Source organism: Myotis daubentonii, chromosome 1 (assembly GCF_963259705.1).
Source record: "Myotis daubentonii chromosome 1, mMyoDau2.1, whole genome shotgun sequence".
Classification (NCBI taxonomy): Eukaryota; Metazoa; Chordata; class Mammalia; order Chiroptera; family Vespertilionidae; genus Myotis; species Myotis daubentonii.
This window is the reverse complement of record NC_081840.1, coordinates 232,973,321-232,992,180: the sequence shown is the minus strand read 5'-3', so window position 1 is coordinate 232,992,180 and position 18,860 is coordinate 232,973,321. Positions and strand designations below refer to the sequence as shown.

Sequence of the window (18,860 nt, the reverse complement as noted above, 5' to 3'; positions counted from 1 at the left end):
AATCGAACCCGGGACCCTTCATTCTGCAGGCCGACGCGCTCTCCACTGAGCCACACCGGCCAGGGCAAGATGTGAGTACTCTGACTGAGTTCACAGGCTAACTGCCGTGGGAATACACAACCCGAGAGCCTCTTTTGCGACGTGCACCCTCCTGGCATGGCTGCTCCGGGCCGGCAGTGCAGAAGGGACGGTTCAAGCCCAGCTGGGCTGCTCCAGGGCCACCCTCCTCCCCACCACCCTCCACAGACCCCCTCTGCACCCTCCCCTGCGCTCATCGTCCATCCAGGCCCTCTGCGCGGGGGAGGGCGGCTGGTTCTCTGGCTGCTCCCTGACTGGACCTCCCTCTCTCCAGCGGTCAGGCTCCAGGACGGGAGGGGACGCAGGGAAGCCTTGGGCCGGAGCAGCTCCCAGGGCGCACACGCAGGCCACCCCTGTCGCCGCCCCGTGAGGAGCCGGAGGCCTGGGTCATTCCTCCAGGCAGAGCTGGGCTCGAGGCTGACAGAGGAAGGCGGGGCGAGGGCCCTCCCAGGGCAGCCCCCCCCCTCCCGTGACCACCACGGGGGGACGGGGCCACAGAAAACTCCATCCTGAGCATTGTGTATAACGTTATGTATAATAGAAACAGAAGATACGATTGTATTCATTTCAGAGAGGAAAGGAGCGGGAGAGAGAGAGAGACACGGATGATGAGAGGATCATGGATCGGCTGGCTGCCTCCTGCACGCCCCCCACTGGGGATCCAGCCCGCAGCCCGGGCCTGTGCCCCGACCGGGAACCGAACCGAGACCCGGTTCCCAGGCCGACGCTGAGCCAAGCCGGCGGGCTATGGAATCAGACTCTACCCCGTGACCCCTTTCCCTGCGAGCCCCGCATGGTGGGTGCCGTTTCCTTCACGGCACTGACGGCGCCTCTTCGCCAGCTGTGGCTCATCGACGGGTCGCGGGTCAGGCGGAGGTGCTAGGCCTCAGGGACTCCACAGGCAGGACCACCCCTCATGGGGGTGGGGAGCCTGCCCCCCCCAACACAGTTCTGTGCTCTCTCTCGTTGACTTGCTTAGCAAGCATATTGTGGCCCCTGTGATTTCCCAGGGAAACGAGGAAACCGGGCTTTACGGAAGGCAAAGCGTCTGTGAGAGCAATGGCTCAGGCGCTCACGTGGCCTCGGGTAGGCCTGCCCCGGATGGCAAAGGCGCCTTTCAGGTTAAACCGAGGGCGCCGTTTAGGGAACGTGGTCCTCTGTGTGTCCACATTCCGCCACTCACTCCATCGGCGCTTCCGTGGCACCGGCTGGGTACCCCCGCCCCAGGGCGCGCGCGGTCTGGCTTGGCCAATAGCCGGTGCCCAGGGAGGCCCACAGCAGCTGCCCGGCCAGCGTGGAACCGGGGGCCTGAGAGGAAGCCCGCCCCTTGAGCAGTGCCTGGTCCCAGCCCCTCCCCACAGTCCCTCCCGGCTCTCCCAGGGGCGCTGGGCACGCCGTCTCCTCCAGCTCATGGGTCCCAGGGCGTTCAGAGCCCGTACGAGGCCTGGCCACCGCCGCTGTGCTCCCTCTCTGGGTCTCGCTCCCTCATCTTGAAAATGGGGGTGTCGAACAACAGTCAAATCAAGAAAATGGGGGTGTCGAACAGGGTGACCTCAGGTCTTCTTGCCCTGACATTCTGTGGGGAGGTCCCACGTCCCACTGGGCAGGGCCTGTGGAGTAACCCCGACTGAACCCTGGGCCGAGGTCCCGGCCTGTGCAGAGCTGTGGGGTTTGGGGGCCCGTGGGGGCAGCCTGGGCCGGCAGCAGCGGATGCAGGGACACGGTCTAGGCAGTGGCCCGGGGCGGCCACAGCCGGGCCCCCACTTCCATTCAACTCTCCTCGCCATGCGCGGGGCCGGGCCGCCGGCGGCCCCCTGTCCGCGTGGGTGAGGGTCCTGGCAGCGGTCGGAGGCCGCGGAGGGTGTGACCTGCGCGGTCTGCTTGCAGGGCGCCTCCCGGGAAGATGGGGTACCACGGGAAATGCATCGAGACTGTGATCGAGCAGCTGGACCAGTTTAAGCCCGAGAAGGACAGTGCCGAGCAGCTCCTGGAGGCCACGGCCGCGTCCCTGCAGGTGGGTCCGCGTGGCCGGGCGCCGAGACCCCCGGCGACACCCAGGTAGCAGCGACCCAGGGAAGGGAGCAGCCTCGTTCCTTCTGACCCAGGCGAGGCTGGGCACGACCCCTGTCTCCAAACGCCGGCGGGCCTGTGGGTCACCCGTCGGGGACAGACCCCCCCTCGCCCCGGGTGGCGGTCCCGTGTCCTCAGTCTTACCATCCCCGACTGGACACAGACAAGCCAGCCAGATGGCACCCCACGCCCTGCCCGCTGTTCCAGCCCCAGGGTGTGCGGGGCCCGCGGCCAGCGGCCCTTGGCCGTAACCCCTGCTGTGCTGTGTCTGTCCGCCAACTCGCCAGGGCCCAAGGCCTCGGGGCGGCCCACCAGGGCTCTGCCCCCTCAGGGGTCCTGCCCTTCTTCCCTGCATGGCCCACTTCATGTCCACGTGGAGATGGCTGTCTCCCAGGTCTGTCCTCGCTCCAGCTGCACCTGCCCCAGCAGCAGGCTCAGGCCTCCCCTCACAGGTCCTTCTGTCCATCTGTCAGCTGTTGGGGGCAGGTGCCTGCACTGCAGGGGCCCCGCCCCAGGCCTGGGGGGCACTCCCTGCAGATGGAGCAGGCGCAGGAGGCCCCTTGAGCAGGGAAAGCACCGACTGTCCCCGGCCTGCGACCCCGTCACCACCACCATCGGGGCTCTGCCTTGGGGTCTCCCTGGGATGATGGACGATGGATAGCCTGGCTGTTAGCTCTGCTAACAGGGCCTGTGAGAGCTCGTGGCCCCCAAAGGGGCAGCCCCCCAGCCCCTCGCCTGCTCAGGTTTGGCCTCCGCTGCTCCCTCCTGGGGCGGGCCTGTGTGCAACAGCAGGAAGCCTTGGGGCCGGGCAGGCGGGCAGGCATGCACATCGGGGCCGGGGAGAGAGCTCGACCCTGACCCGGTTTCCCAGGCCTAACCCCCTTCTGCAGCACAGGGCACCCCGTCCTGCCGCCTGCTCCCCAGAGCCAATCTGCAGCCCCCCAACCCCCGGCCACTCCCCTGGTTGTGGCCCCAGGCCCTGGATTCCCCTCAACCACCACTTGCTGCCATTGCTCCAGCTTTAAAATATATATATTTTTTTAGTTGATTTTTTGCAGAGAAGAAGGGAGAGGGATAGAGAGGTAGAAACATCAATGAAAGAAAAACATCGATCAGCTGCCTCCTGCACTCCCCCTACTGGGGATGTGCCCACAACCAAGGTACATGCCCTTGACCGGAATCGAACCTGGGACCCTTCAGTCCGCAGGCCGACGCTCTGTCCACTGAGCCAAACCGGTCAGGGCATTGCTCCAGCTTTAAAAGAGCCCTCGGACCCAGTCCCTGCAGCTCTCTGACCTCAGCTGCCGGCCTCTCAGGCAGAAGCAGTCCAGCCGGTGTCCTTATTTCACAACGTGACCGCAGGTGGGGCTGTTACTAGAATTGTTGGGGATTCTTCTCCCGCGACCCTGGGCGAAGGCAGCGGGCAGGTGGGCTCTGAGCAGGAGAACGGGAGGTCAGTGCCCGGCTGGCAGGGGTGACCGGCAGCCGGCAGTCGCCCAATCCCGGGGTGAGGCCGGGTGGGGAAAGGCCCAGCTCGGCCCCCAGCCAGATGGGGGGTGAGGGGAGAGGTGGGCAGAGCAAGAGGGAGGGGCTCACGGTCGTATCACTGCCCTCAGGCCTCGCTGACAGGCAGGCCCAGTTAGGGGCCGGCTCCATGCGGGAGCACGATTCAGGCCTCTCCCTGCCGCCTCCCAGCCCAGCCCCAGTGACCTCTGCTGGCCCCGCCAGGTGGACCCGGTCGGCGCCCTCTGACCCCCTCGGTCACCCCTCTCTGACGGGCATGGACCTGGCCATGGGCTAAGCCTGGCACCTGGGCCGGGCGTCATTTCCTGCTGGGCTCTGCGTGTTCGGGACCCTGGGCCCGGGGCAGCCCTGCCCGGCCTCCTGGCCTGGGGCTGATGGCTCCGGGCCTGACCTTATGAGAAACACACACTCACCTTCCCGGACGCAGGCGTGGCCCGGGGAGACGGAGCAGCTGTGGTCTGAGCCGCGTGGGCGTCCGCAGTCACACACCTCCACGCCGGCCCTGTGACGGCTGCTTTCTCCCCGGCCTGCTCCCCCTGCCCGCCTCTCACAACGTGGATTCTGCTCAGGGGGGGCCAGGGGTCGGGGAACCTGACAGGGAAACTGAGGCAGAAGCCTGGTTGCAGAGACCAGAGCCAACCCAGAGCAGGACCCCCCTCCCGTGGGAGCAAGGCGTCCCCTCCCCCATCTGTTGAGCACCCAGCTGACATCTAGCAGGGAAGGGTGATCCGCCTGCGGGGGTGCTGCTGGGCGAGGGGCCTGGGCAGTGTCTGATGGGACCATGGTCAGATGCGTCCCAGGTCCGGTGGCATCTGAGCAAAGACCCGACGGGAGTGGGGAGCAGGCCTGCAAGGGAGAGCGTGCAGCCAGAAGGAACAGCCTGCACGGAGGCCCTGGGGGGACATCCACTCGTTGGAGAAACAGGGAGGCCGGTGCAGCCGGAGTGGATGGGTGACCGGCGGGGACGCGGGGACTGGGGTGGGGGGGGGGGTGTTCAGCAGCCGGCCTTGCGCTGTGAGCCTCGGGGCTCGTGTCTGGGGCTTTCCAGGTGCTGGGAGCCCGGACGCAGAGCCGCTGGGGACTCTGGAGGGGGCAGCAGTGACCGGCCACAGGACAGCACCCCCAGGGCCTTCCCTTGCTGTCGTTCTTTTTTTTTGGGGGGGGGGGTATTTTTCATTCATTCATTTGACAACTTTTACAGGAGCTTGCTCTTCTTTTATTGTGGGAAAATGCACACGACATTGACCCCCTTACCTGTCGTCAGGCGCACAGGCCAGCGGCGGCGGCACAGTCTCGGTGTCGGGTGCCGTCACCGTCGCCACCCGGACTTTCCATCTTCCCAGCTGAGACTCCGTCCCGTTAAACAGGGAACCACCACCCCCCCCCCCCCCCCGCCCGCCCGCCCTCGCTCCCGTCCTCGACCCCCAGGGCAGCCTGTGTCTCTTCCAGAGCCTGAGCCTCCGGAAGCAGGCCTTCGTCCTGGAGGTGCTGTCCGGCTGCCTGGAGTACCGGCAGCTGCTGGCGGTCGTGGTGGACGCCTTCTACGCCCAGGAGGGCCGGCTCTGCCTCTGGGCCGACTACAACCGCTTCCTGGGTAAGCGCCCGGCCTGCTCTCCCCCAGACGGTGACAGTCCCCGCTGGGGACCCTCGCCGCCCCGCGGGGGGAGTCCCGATGGCACCGAGGCCCTGCATCCCGCAGGACTGACCAGCGGAGACCCTGAGCGAGCGTGAGCGAGCGCTTTGAAACTAAGACCGTCCGTCTGGGACGCGGGCCCAGCACCACTGCGTCCTGGGGACAGCTTCCGCCCAGGCACGGGGAGCTTTGGCCTTTGGTCGCGCACTGGCACCCGGCAGTGCCTCCAGCTGACTCCCCAAGGTCGACGCCCCCTCACGCCCACCCTCCACCCCCACCGCCACCCCTGCTCGCACCCTCCCATGCACCGCCCTGTCTCCCTAGTGACCTGCTACCTGGCCACGTTCCAGCTCCAGGAGCTCGGCTTCCAGCTCTTCAGCAGCATCGTCAGGTCCCAGCCAGCGGACAAGATGTGCAAGGTGAGCCGCCAGGCCCCTCACCCCGGGCTGGGCTGTCCTAGGGTCTGTCCTGTGTTGCGACAAGGGTCTGTGTGTCGCCCCGTGGTGCAGAGCGCCGCCTGGTGGGGCACAGCCAGCCCGGCTGGTCTGCGCCTCCCGCCCCCCACCCCCACCCCGCCCAGGTGGCAGCTGCCACCAGGAACATAACCGGGTCCCCTGTCAGCTGAAACCAGACGGTCAGCTGAGGGTGGGGGCTGGGAACTGCTCAGAAGCCGCGGCTGTCCTGGGCCTCCCCCAGGCCACATGGTCTCCCCAGCGCTGGCACCACCGCCCCAGCAAGGGCTGGGGGGACAGGAAGCTTCCCAGGACCCTCCCCCTGGCACTGCCTGGGCGGGGAGAGGGGCAGGTTGCTGAAATGGAGCTGTCCCATCCACGTGTGGATTCCAGAGCCCGTGGCGGCATGGGGAGGCAGGCAGTTCCAAGAACTCCCTGGAAGTGGGGTGCAGGCCTCCAGGTTCTAGGGAGTGGCTGGGGCTCGGGGCCCCCCTAGTGAGCCCACCTCCAGCCAGGCTGGCCCAAGTGCCAGACACTGTGAGCAGAAGCCCTCTGGTGAGGGCAGCTCCCCCAGAGTGGGCGCCCCGGCCCAGCGTGAGGGGCGGTGAGGGAGGTCTGTCCCGAGGGGCCTCCTGCCTGGCGGGTGCACTGGTCCCTCTCCTGCTGTGTCAGCCCCACCTGCCCCTGGGCACGGGCTGTCCCGGGAGGGGCGCCAGGGGGGGTGCCGGACCGAGCCCCCACCTCCCACTCCTCCGTCAGTTCCTCAGGTTCTTCTTCAACCCCTTGAACCTCAACTCGTGGGTGCAGGACGAGTGGAGCCTCGTCTATGAGAAGCAGCTAGTGGAGACCTGGACGGCCCCCCTGCTGAGGTGGGGGGCCTAGCGGGGTCCCTTCCTGATCACGGGCGGGAGGGGTTCGGGGGTTCGGAGCAGCCACGGCCGTGGTACGAGAGCATGCAACCCAGAGACGCAGGCTGACCCCGCAGCAGGCCTGAGGCCAGGGGTCTCTCGGGACCCTCTGAGTTGGTGGGGTGAGCACAGCCCCTTCTGCTCCAGGCCCCCCACCTGCACCCCCACTCCCACCCCCACCCCCGTGAGGCAGGGCTGGGACCTGCAAGGACCTGTGGGGCTCCAGCCCTGCCCAGCCTCTTCCCACAAATTCAGGGGGCGCGATGGGGTGCGGAGCTCCCAGTGGATTCTGGCCTAAACCTCTGTCTGGCGTCCCCAGGGCACCTGCTGGGCCCACCACCCCACAGCTGCCTCGCTGCCTTCCCGCGCCTCATGCCAGGCCCGGGCGGCGCCAGAACCCCTGGTGTGGGCAGAATGGCCAGCACGGTGGCCTGGCCCTGCCCTTGGCCTCCTTGGGGCAGCTGCTGGGGCCTGGGTACGGCTGCCCCCGCTGCTCACCCTCCAGTAGGAGGCGGGAGCCACCTGACCCTCCTGGGACAGGCAGACCATGTGGATCAGCGTGTGTGGGAGGCCGGTGCCAGGGAAGGCGGCCGCCCTGTGGGAGGGAGAGGAGACCCTGGCCCGGGCAGGGCACGTCCTCAGTCCCAGCCAAGCTGGACTCCATGCCCACCCTCAGGCCTCACCTGTGGCTGGACCTGCTGGGCCCTGAGAGCCACCTGACAGCTGCCCAGCTGTTTCCAGGTTGCCCGCCTCCCCCACCACCCATGTGCAACCTTCCCTGCCTTCCGGGGACCAGCCCACCACAGATTATCCCTGCCCACCTGCTGGCCTCAGACGTGACTCCCTCCCTCGAGTAGCCTGGTGCTCAGGTGGGGCAGGAGCTATTCCAAACCCTGCTGCCTGCCCCCAGGGAGCCCCGCAGGAGGGGAGACCAGCCAGGCGGGTGACGGGGAGCTGTGCCTGCATGGGGTGTGGGGACATGAAAGGGGGACCAGGCCTTGGGCAGCCCAGCAGGGCCCTTCCCAAAGCCCTGCTCCAGGGCACCCCACCTGGGCTCTCCCTGCCCCATTACTCCCACCTGGAGCCCTTTCCAGGGGCGGGAGCAGCCTCAGGGAGGAGCCTTTGGAACCGCCCTCCTTTCCCTTCTGGCTTCCTGCCCCTGCCACCTCCTCCAGTCCCGTCCCAGCTGCGGCTCGTCCTCAGAGGCCCTAGATTCCAGCAGCGGGGTCTGCTTGGGCCCGTCCTCCCAGCTCCCCGCTCCCTGTCCTCCCAGCTCCCCACTCTCTGTCCTCCCAGCTCCCCACTCCCTGTCCTCCCAGCTCCCCATGCCCCGTCTTCCCAGCTCCCCACTCCCTGTCCTCCCAGCTCCCCACTCCCTGTCCTCCCAGCTCCCCGCTCCCTGTCCTCCCAGCTCCCCGCTCCCTGTCCTCCCAGCTCCACACTCCCTGTCCTCCCAGCTCCCCGCTCCCTGTCCTCCCAGCTCCGCACTCCCTGTCCTCCCAGCTCCGCACTCCCTGTCCTCCCAGCTCCCCGCTCCCTGTCCTCCCAGCTCCCCGCTCCCTGTCCTCCCAGCTCCCCGCTCCCTGTCCTCCCAGCTCTCCGCTCCCTGTCCTCCCAGCTCCCCACTCCCTGTCCTCCCAGCTCCGCACTCCCTGTCCTCCCAGCTCCCCATGCCCCGTCTTCCCAGCTCCCCACTCCCTGTCCTCCCAGCTCCCCGCTCCCTGTCCTCCCAGCTCCCCGCTCCCTGTCCTCCCAGCTCCGCACTCCCTGTCCTCCCAGCTCCCCGCTCCCTGTCCTCCCAGCTCCGCACTCCCTGTCCTCCCAGCTCCCCGCTCCCTGTCCTCCCAGCTCCGCACTCCCTGTCCTCCCAGCTCCCCACTGCCTGTCCTCCCAGCTCCCCGCTCTCTGTCCTCCCAGCTCCCCGCTCCCTGTCCTCCCAGCTCCCCGCTCCCTGTCCTCCCAGCTCCGCACTCCCTGTCCTCCCAGCTCCCCACTCTCTGTCCTCCCAGCTCCCCACTCCCTGTCCTCCCAGCTCCCCATGCCCCGTCTTCCCAGCTCCCCACTCCCTGTCCTCCAAGCTCCCCACTCCCTGTCCTCCCAGCTCCCCATGCCCCGTCTTCCCAGCTCCCCAATCCCTGTCCTCCCAGCTCCCCACTTCCCTAAGACAGCGAAGTCACGGGCCTCAGTTTCCTTATCTGTCCCAGAACACACTGCTCTGCAAGACTCAGTGAGGGTGGTGCAGCACCTGCCCAGCAGTAGGCACTCAGGGAAGAGTGGCTGCCAGTTCCACTGTCACCCACACCCTGAGGCCGAGCCAAGCTCTCAGGGACCCTTCAGGTTTCCAGGGCCCCACTGCCAGCCTGCTCAGGAGGAGCCTCCACAGCCATTCCCACCTTTGCATTCAAGATGGCAGCCGGACGTCCAGGGACTCATCAACCAGCTGGAGGGGGCGGTGGCCATTCATCCCCCTCCTTCAAAGCCCAAGGTCACCAAGCCCAAGAAGTTCAACCTGACTGTCCCCAAGCCCCGAGCCATTCCAATCCCTGAGCCTGTCCCTGTCGTGGCCAAGCCAAAACCAGTAAGTGCCAGCATTTGCAGTGGGCACAGGCCGTCCAGGCTGGGAGAGTGGGTCCTGTGGGCCAGTGCGGGCTGGGCCCCTCCCAGAGCCAGGGTTACTGACCCAGACCAGAAAAGGAGCATTCGATGGTGGCTACATGGATGGATGGATGGATGATGGATGGATGGATGGATGGATGATGGATGGATGAATGGATGGGTGAATGGATAGATGGCTGGATGATGGCTGGATGGCTGGCTGGCTGGCTGGATGGATGATGGATGGATGGATGGATGATGGATGATGAATGGATGGATCGATGGATGATGGATGGATGGATGGATGGATGGATGGATGGATGATGGATGGATGGTGGATGATGGATGATGAATGGATGGATCGATGGATGATGGATGGATGGATGGATGATTGATGGATGGATGGATGATGGATGGATGGATGGATGGATGGATAGATGGATGGATGGATGATGAATGGATGGATAGATGGATGGATGATGGATTGATGGATGATGGATGGGTGGATGGAGGATGGATAGATGGATGGATGGATGGAGGATGGATGGATGGATAGATGGATGGATGGATGGATGGATTGATAATGGGTGAATGGATAGATGGATGGATGATGGCTGGATGGATGGATGTATGATGGATGGATGGATGGATGATGAATGGATGGATCGGTGATGGATGGATGGATGGATGATGAATGGATGGATCAATGGATGATGGATGGATGGATGGATGATTGATGAATGGGTGGATGGGTGAATGGATAGTTGGATGGATGATGGCTGGATGGATGGCTGGATGGATGGCTGTATGGATGATGGATGGATGGATGGATGGATGATGAATGGATGGATGAATGATGGATGGATGGATGATGGATGGATGGATGATGAATGGATGGATGGATGGATGGATGGATGATGGATGGGTGGACGGATGGATGATGGATGGATCGATGATAGATGAATGGATTGGTGGGTGGACAGATGATCAGCGGCCTGTTGCTGAGCAAGCCCACAGTTACCCTATGGGTAGAATCCACAACGTTTCTGGCCCCAGGTCCCCAGGCTCAGTGTGTTTACCTCTGGTCATCTTCCAGCTGCACCTCCCCTTTGCCTGGCCCCTGATCGCCCCCCATGCCCCACCCTGACCCTCAGTTGTGCGTGTGCCTCTCGGCCTGGACTGTGAGATGCTGGTGGCCAGCCATCTCCCCTGGGGTCCCTGGCGGCTGTGCTGGAGCCACAGGCTCGTCTCCCTGGAGCCTCCCTGCCCTGTTCTGTGCCCTGGACCCTCTTCCCCTCCTGGGTGAGGGCCTGCTCCGGTTCACTCACTCACTCAGCAGTGTGTATGGGCGCCAGCGTGTGCCAGGCCCTGCCTTCACGGAGCATTCCCTCCAGGGGCGGGGGAGGGTGGACTCAGAGAGCGAACAGGACAAGTAAGATGCAGGGTGTGCTGGCTGGCGGCAGCGCCGAGGGAAGGCCGTCCCGGGGAGGCGGGTGAGAAGCCTGGGGGAGCTGTCCGTTGGGAGCGTGCAGCTGGGACAGGCCTCCCGAGATGAGGGGGGGGGGCGGGGGGGGAGTGGGCAGTGAGCCATGGCCTCTCTGGGGAAGAGCATTGCAGGAGGCAGCACAGACACAGGCCCTGGGGCAGTGCCTCCCTCTCACACGGGAGGCAGGAGGGGAAGGAGGGACGGGAGAGGACTGGGGGCAGCCAGGACACACCCCGAGGCAGGCTCCTGGTCCATCTGACTCCATGGCAAAGGCAAGGGTGAGAGGTGGTGGCTGGAATCTTGAAGCATCCGACGGCTTTTTCGATGGTGCTGGAGACAGAGAGGTGCTGGGGGCCAACGAGGAGGACCCCGAGACCATGGGGGCCGGAAAGGGCCGCGTCAGGATCAGGCTGGGGAGGGGGTGTGGGGGAGGGGGAGGTTGGAGGTTTGGACAGGACGCTGAGTCAGAGGCTGGAGTCCGGTCTCGGGCGGCTCTGCCCTGCCCCCCTTGGGCGCTGCTCCCTCGGGGCGCTGAGGGTCCTGTGGCTGGTCTTGGGGTGCCCTGCTCTCTCTGTGTCCGTGCTGGGCCCCTGCCCTGCGCCAGCAGCTCATGGGGCCCATGACACTCCTGGCCTCGCCTACCACCCCACCCTATCAGGAGTCCTCTGCCTGTCCGTCCGGGGCCCGGGGGCCTGGGCCACCTTCCTTCCTGCTGCCGGCCTGTCCTTCCCTCCCCAGATGTCCGCCAGCACCCACAGTCCCAGCCTAGCTCCAAGGCCTCCCTTCCAGCCTCCCTCTCCTGGGTGGGGACCACAGCCAACCCTCACCCACCACCCAGGGCCCCGCCCATCCGCACACCCTCAACTGCAGACTCTGACCGTGGCTCTTCCTTCCCCCACCCACCAGGTCCCCAGGAGCACCTACCAGTCACCCAGGGAGCCGCAGGTGCTGGAAATGACCAAGAGTTATAATCGCCGAAAGGCGGAGGTGAGCAGCCACAGGGGACCCCAGCCTTCCTGGAGAGGCAGAGAGAAGAAGGAGGAGGAGGAGGAGAGGGAGGAGGAAGAGGAAGGGGTGAGGGAGCAGGAGGAGGAAGGGGAGGAGGAAGAAGAGGAGGAGGAGGAAGAGAAAGAGAAGGAGGAAGTGAAGTAGGAGGAGGAAGGGGAGAGGGAGCAGGAGGAGGAGGAGAGGGAGGAGAGGGAGGAAGGAGCTGGCTTTGCACCTTCATCCCTTGGGCATGCACAGGGTGGTGGCCAGCGGGGCTGAGCCGCTCGTTGGCCCCCAGGAGCTGCTGCTGAAGGCGAACCTGGATGAGATGCGCTGTGCGATGCCCTGGGCCCGCGGGGAGCCCCCCGTGCAGGTGACACCCTGCCCCTCAGGGGCATGTTCTCAGGCCTAGGAAAATGGCGCCACTGTGAGGCACTGCGCGTCCTTCCGGCTCAGGCCCCGCTCAGACCGAGGGCCAGGCTCCCCGTGCCAGGCCAGGCGGATACAGCTCTGTGGGCGGGGAGACGGGTCCAGAGCCACCGGGAGCCCCTGGCCGGTCCCGCTGGGTGTGGCCTGGTGCCCACACTTGGCGTTTACTACTCCCTTAAGGAGAGAGGGACGGGGCAGGACAAGGAGGGCGAGTGGCCCGTGGATGCCGTGGGCGCTGGCCCAGCCCCTGCCGCGCACCCTGGGAACCCCTGCAGTCGGGGCAGGTGGGGGGATGGGCACGCAGCACCCAACAGGCCCCAAAGGGTGTGATCACTGGTTCCCAGGGGCCTTTACCAGCTGCTACCGCTGTGGCTTGTGGTGCCACCGCACAGGCCCTGGGGCAGCCCTGGAGCCGCTGGGGGGATGAACCTGGGTCGGGGCCAAGCCCCCTTGACAGAACCGCGGTCCCCAGTCCAGCAGGCCCTGCACCCTCCCTGGTCCTTCCGGGCAGCCCCGTGCCTCACAGGCTTGGGGCGGCCTTATAGGACAGAAGTGCTGCCCCGGGGTTTGGGGGAGCTCGTGTGCAGGGCAGGCCTCCCAGAATGCATGGGGCGGGGGGGGGGGCGGTGTCCTGTGGACTCTGGTGCCAGCCTGCCCCCCCCTCCCGCCCAGGACTCCAAGAAGCTGAGACTGCAGCGCTCTTCCCTGATCCGCCGGAGTCCGAAGCTGACCTTCTACAAGGTGAGGGCTGCTCCTGACTGGCCGGTGGGTGTGGGGGTCCCAGAGCCCCCACCTCTCGCCTGTTCTGCCCCCTGGGGCTGGAGGGCCAGAGCAGAGGCTGTGAGCACAGCCCTCCTGTCCCCACAGAGGGAAGTACTTGGGTGGGGGCAGAGGTGGGGGCCGGAGGGCAGGGCCCTGGCTGCCCCCCAGGCACCCCATCACAGCCCACCCCTCCGCCTGCAGCCCAACGAGGTCCCGGTGAAGCTGAACACGACGGCCATCCTGCGGGAAGAGGCCCTGTACCAGCGGCAGGTGGAGAAGGAGCTGCAGAGGTGAGGGCAGGAGGAGGAGGGCAGGCGGGGGGGGGCAGCAGGCTGGCGTCGGGTCACAGAGGCACCCTAGAAAGACCATGTCGGCTCAGTGGGGGAGGCGCTCTGGGTGGAGCAGGCTCAGGAGGCAGCGGCCCAGCCCGGACCGGCCTCAGGGTCACTGCCTCCCGGCCCCTTCCGGGAGCCCCTCCCCTGAACCATCAGCCGCAGCCCCTGTTCTTGCCCCAGAAGCGGGGCTGTGGGTGGGAGTGCGGGTGAGAGACAGACAGGTGGACAGAGGGACGGTGCCGGACAGACAGGTGAGTAGAGAGGAGATGGAGGGGGGTGGGGAGATGTGGGTGGAGGGCGGTGCCCAGGGGGGGGCAGGCGGGCGGTGTGCAGGTGGCCCGGCTGCTGGGTGCAGAGCAGCCCACGCCCGAGGGCCGGTGTCCACGGAAACCCGCGGCCGTCCTGTGGCCGGAGCGGGCCCCGGCCGCGAGGACCCTGAGCCGCCTCTCCTGCGCAGGGTGGACAGGCTCATGGACGGGGCCGGGGACTTCTCCGACTTCCTCGAGTGGCAGCAGAAGATGCAGGCGAAGGACCTGGAGGAGCAGCGGGCGGCGGGCGCGTGCCGGCGGCTGCAGGGGCAGCTCAGCCGCGAGGAGGCCGCGCTGGCCCGGCAGCAGCTGCTGCAGCAGAACCAGCGCAGGGCGGCCCAGAAGAAGGAGGAGGTGAGGGCGCTGGCCTGGCCGCCACCCAGCACCTGGGGCTCTGCCGGCAGTGGGCTGCGCCTGTGGTCATGGGCTCACAGCTGGCCCTGAGTCATTTCTCCCTGCGGCCTCTCTCAGCCCCTGGCCGTGTCCCCTCTCAGCCCCTGGCCATGTCCGCGCTCAGCCCCTGGCCGTGTCCCCCCTGCTCAGCCCCTGGCCATGTCCCCTCTCAGCCCCTGGCCGTGTCCCCTCTCAGCCCCTGGCCGTGTCCCCCCTGCTCAGCCCCTGGCCGTGTCCGCGCTCAGCCCCTGGCCGTGTCCCTGTCCCCGCTCAATAGCCCCTCAGACCTTGTGCTGCTCCGGGCCTGGGACGGCCCCGGGACACGGGTCGGCAGGGGCTGTGACGGGCCCTGTCCCAGCAGATGGCGGAGCTGATGCAGCGCTGCACACAGAGGCGCCTGCAGGAGGAGCGGTCTGCGAAGGAGCGGGTGGAGCAGGTGATGGAGGAGCAGAAGAACATCAAGGCCGCACAGATGAAGCTCCTGAGGGACCGGCGCCAGGCAGGTTGGCGGGGCCTGGGGTGCCGGCCAGCGAGGGCCAAGGTCCTGGAGGACGGCCCCTGCCCAGCCGCTCGGGGCCCTGAGCAGCCCCTCGGCCCCAGCCCAGGCGGTGACCGCGGAGACGCTGGCCCTGCACCAGCAGCGCGCTGAGGCCGCCCGGGAGGAGCAGCAGCGGCGCTGTGAGCTCATCGCCCACCTGCGGGCCATGGAGACACAGCCCACGCGCAGGGGCAAACTCGTGGACCTGACCCAGGTGGGTGCGCAGCCCCGGGGGCTCCCCATGTCTCCCTGTGTCTGGCATTGCCGTGGAGGGTGTGCCCACGATGCCCACCTCCACCCAAGATGAGCTCCACTCGTGCCCACCGCGCTGGAGGTCTGGGGCTGGAAAAGAGGTCACAGTCCTGTCGGGGGCACCTAGATGACCCCTGAGGACGGGGCCAGGGCTCCCGGGTGTGGACAGGGCAGGCTTCCCCTTGCTGCACGTTCGGGGAGGCCCAGGACTCCCCAGGAGGGAGGGCGGTGCAGGGAGAGGGGGCACAAAGGCCGGACCTCGCAGCTGGGGAGCCTGTGTGCAAAGCTCGGCCGCAGGCCAGGGTGAGGCGGGCAGGCTGGGCCCTGGCTGGGCGGCACTGTGAGCTCCATTGGGGCTGTGGTGTGCAGTCACCCCGGGGGCTCTCGGGCTGCAGAGGGCCCGGGCTGGAGAAGCCACCGGATGGGATGGTGGACATGCCCACAGACTCCCCTGGGCAGAGGGGAGGCGGGGCCGGGGTGAGGGGCCAGGCCCATGGAAGGCGGGCGGGGCATCCGGAGGAGCAGAGCAGGGCCAGGCTCAGGAGACGCTGGGCTGCTGAGCTGCTGGCCAAGGCTCTGGCCCGGTGGGGCCCCCCTGCCCGCCCCCAGATCCCGGGGCACGGCCTGGAAGGGGAGATGTCGGTCGTGGAGCTGCGAGAGCGGCTGGCCCTGCTCAAGGAGGCCCAGCAGCGCCAGGAGGAGGAGAAGCGAGACCAGATCATCCAGGGCAAGCGCGCCCGGAGCCGGGAGCTGCAGGAGGCGCTGGAGCGGATCTCGCTGTGCCGCGCGGCCATGGGGAGGTCTGCGGCCTTGAGGTGGGTGCGCTTCGCCCCCCAGCACGCGCGCGCGCACGCGCGCACACACACACACACACACACACACACACACACACACACACACACACACGGCTGGGGCAGTGCCTCCGCCCCTGCTGTTCTATCAGCTGAAGAGCCTCAGGCACAGAGAAGGTGAGGCGATGACCCGGTGATGGTGCGACGCCCGTGACCTAGATCCGGTCCCTTCGCATCTGGGTCATGGTCCGACCTGTGCCGAGGGCCCGGCCAGCGAGCGAGCTGGCTCCGCCTTCCCCTGCAGAACCATCTGGAAGTACTGCAGGCGGCTGACGCTTTGTCCTGAGCACTTTGGTGCGCGTCTTCTGAAAAGAGCCATCGGCCTGCATAGCGCAGCGCATGGCCCAGCCAGGAAAGCTAACAGGGTGCCCCTGAGTCTGACACCCTGTTGTTCCGTGGCCGGGCTCCTGGGTTGTTTGCGGAACTTTTCCCTTTGAAACATCGACAGCATGGGATTGTGAGCGTCCTGTTCCCCCTCCCCTCTCCCCAGAGCACGTGCGGGACCCCTTTTCGTTCATTTGGGGAACCCTGCGGTGACTGTCCCAGCTCCACGTGGCTGTCCATGGCATTCGGTCAGGCAGTGGCGGGTGTCAGCCCCCGGATGGGCTGGCCTTCGGGCCCTGGCCTGACCCCGTGGGGAAGCCAGGCTGCCCGGGGGAGGTGGCACCCAGCTCGGTCAGAGCACAGCCTGGCTCAGGGGCTGGCACGCACAGCTCCAGAGGGGGTGTCTGAGCGTAGCTGGGCGGGGTGGGCAGACGGAAGGACAGCCAGGTCCAGTGCTGTGGGCCCGAGTGTCTGTGGCCCCGGTTATGACTCGAGGAGGCCTGGGACGGCTGCTGCAGCTCCCCAAGGCGGTGTGCGCGGGAGACCTCACCCTCCCAGCCGCCCTGACAGCCCCCCACGTCCAGTCTGGTGAGTGTTGGGCTACGTTTCTTCTCCTCCCACCTGGGCCGGCAACAGGGCGGCTTAGCCGGGGCCTTACCCACCGGTGATGGAGTGACAGGTAGGTTGGAGGCGTCCAAACCTGCTAACTAATGCCATGGGGTTGGCTCCGCACAGCTCCTGGAGCCGCCTGCGTGGAGCCAGCCCCATGGCATTAGTTCATGAGGGGCGTTTTATTTATTGATTGATTGATTGATTGATTGATTTTTAAAGATACTTTTATTGATTCCAGAGAGGAAGGGAGAGGGAGAGAGAGAGAAACATCAATGATGAGAGAGAATCATGGACCGGCTGCCTCCTGCACGCCCCACACTGGGGATCAAGCCAGCAACCCGGGCCTGTGCTCTGACCGGGAATAGAACCGTGACCTCCTGGTTCATAAGTCGACCTCAACCACCGAGCCCCGCAGGCCGGACGTTTGGGCGTGTTAGTGGGCGTCTGGCTGCAGGCAGCCAGGCAGCAGGGTGGCTGTGGGAACCGCACCTGCCAAGGCCCGGGGCTGTGATGTGCCCTTGAAGGCAGAGGTTCTCAACCTGTGGGTCGCGACCCCTTTGGCGGTCGAACAACCCTTTCACAGGGGTCGCCTAAGACCATCCTGCATAGCAGATATTTACATGACGATTCATCACAGTAGCAACATGACAGTGATGAAGTAGCAACGAAAATAATTTTATGGTTGGGTCACCACATGAGGATCTGTATTTAAAGGGCCAGAAGGTTGAGAACCGCTGCTATAAGGCATCTCACTTCAAGAGGAAAGTGGCCTGGACGGTGTGGAAAGGTTGGCAGAGACAGCACCAAGTCCCAGGTGTTGCTTCTAGGGAATCGGGGCGGGGGGCGGGGGGCACAAGGTAAAGGGGAGCGCTCCCTTTACCCCAAATACACACGGTTCATGCACATGGGATGCTTTCCTAAAATGTTAGCAAAAAGGTGGAGGCCCAGAGGCCCTGCCTGAGAGGCCCTGGCTGCGCCTCACCCCGCCCACCACTCCATCAGCGGGGGTATGGCCCCTGCTAAGGCCCCTGTCGCACGCCCAGGGAGCAGGAGAAGATCCCAGAGGCCCAGGCCACACCGTCCCAGGACGAGCGCGTGCAGGAGCTGCAGCGCCGGATCGAGGAGGTGGCCGAGCGCCGCAGGCAGGCAGCCCAGCCCACGGTGCCGGCTTCGCGGGCCGCGCGCCCCAAGCCGCGGGTGAGCCCAGGACCGGCCGACCGGGGGAGAGCGGGGGGCAGAGGGGCGCCGGAGACTGAGTGTCAGGGATGCCGCCCCGCCCGCGCCGACCCTCTCCCCCCTTTCCTCCCTCCCGCGGCGTCAGGCGCAGCTGGAGGCGCAGCACTGGCTGAGGCTGGAGCAGAGCCGCGAGCGCAGGCTGCGGGCGCTGCAGCAGGGGAGCTCGGCCTGCGGGCCCGCCAGCCGCCTGGAGGCCGCCTGAGCCGGGGGAGCGCGCCCCTGCACCCCGAGACCCCGCGTCGCCTGAGCGGGGCCAGAGCGTCCCTGCACCCGAGATGCCCGCGTAATAAAGCGTGCGACCCGCCTGTGCGCCTCCTCTGGCTCGGCCGCCCCCTCCGCCCCGCCCAGGCTCCACCTGCCAGCCAGAACGCTGGACGCAGGATGGAGACACCCTGATGCCAACGGAGTATCCGCTCTTTGTTTGGAGTCCAGTCAACCCGCCCGTATTTGATGTGCTAAACGAGGCCACCTTCCCGTCCCTGCCCCCGTCACGCCCTGCTTCCCGGCCTCCGGCACCAGAACCCCCTCTGCACGTAGAAACCTGCCACCTGCAGGGTGTCCAGAGTCCAGTGGCTTAATCGGGGACCCGAAGACTGGGTGTGTGATTGTGTTTGGTCGGAGAAGTGGCCAGGGTTCTTGAGCCGCTGGGAACTGGCCCTTCTCATGTAAACCTAACAGCAATGGGGCGCCGGGTGGCGTGGGACTTGTCCCCCATCCCTATTCAGTGGGTGAACCCTGGTGCCGAGAGGTGAGGTGACATGGCCCAGAACCAGGGCCCGAAGCTGAGCACTGCCCATCCCCTCAGCATCACCCCAAGAGCGAGGTTGAGCCGCTGGGCACCTGCCTGCCGGGGACAGGGATGGATTCATTCTCCTGGGTCCTGGGTCCCAGCCCCAGGCTGGAGAGGGGGTGGCCTTGGGAACAGGCTGGCTAAGCTGCCACTCCCAGGAAGGAGACAGTGGGCAAGCCCACGGCACGGGGCCGGAGACTGCCAGGTGGGCAGAGGTCCAGGAGAGAGACCCCCCCCCCCCCCGCTTGGGTCTGCAGAGAAGATGACACCTCAGAGGGGGAGGCTGGACCCCAGGAC

General features: G+C 66.5%; 1 protein-coding gene across 1 annotated transcript; it reads left to right on the top strand.

Annotated features, from left to right (window-relative positions):
• Nucleotides 1-1,981: 1,981 nt before the first annotated feature.
• CFAP99 (cilia and flagella associated protein 99) lies at nucleotides 1,982-18,109 on the top strand. Its single transcript, XM_059677344.1, has 15 exons — nucleotides 1,982-2,092; nucleotides 5,122-5,266; nucleotides 5,630-5,724; nucleotides 6,517-6,626; nucleotides 9,072-9,243; nucleotides 11,653-11,733; nucleotides 12,032-12,106; nucleotides 12,835-12,903; nucleotides 13,126-13,214; nucleotides 13,717-13,921; nucleotides 14,322-14,463; nucleotides 14,561-14,712; nucleotides 15,360-15,569; nucleotides 17,585-17,734; nucleotides 17,859-18,109. Exons 1-15 carry the CDS (start codon nucleotides 1,982-1,984, stop codon nucleotides 17,973-17,975), a joined length of 1,923 nt encoding a protein of 640 aa, XP_059533327.1. The 3' UTR covers nucleotides 17,976-18,109.
• Nucleotides 18,110-18,860: the final 751 nt, after the last annotated feature.

Bases quoted from the DNA above. Each gene is read 5' to 3' on its own strand.
- CFAP99 (XM_059677344.1), top strand. From the start codon at position 1,982: ATGGGGTACCACGGGAAATGCATCGAGACTGTGATCGAGCAGCTGGAC. The intron at 9,244-11,652 runs GTAAGTGCCAGC...CCCACCCACCAG, and splicing joins TCGTGGCCAAGCCAAAACCA to GTCCCCAGGAGCACCTACCA. The intron at 15,570-17,584 runs GTGCGCTTCGCC...ACGCCCAGGGAG, and splicing joins GGTCTGCGGCCTTGAGGTGG to CAGGAGAAGATCCCAGAGGC.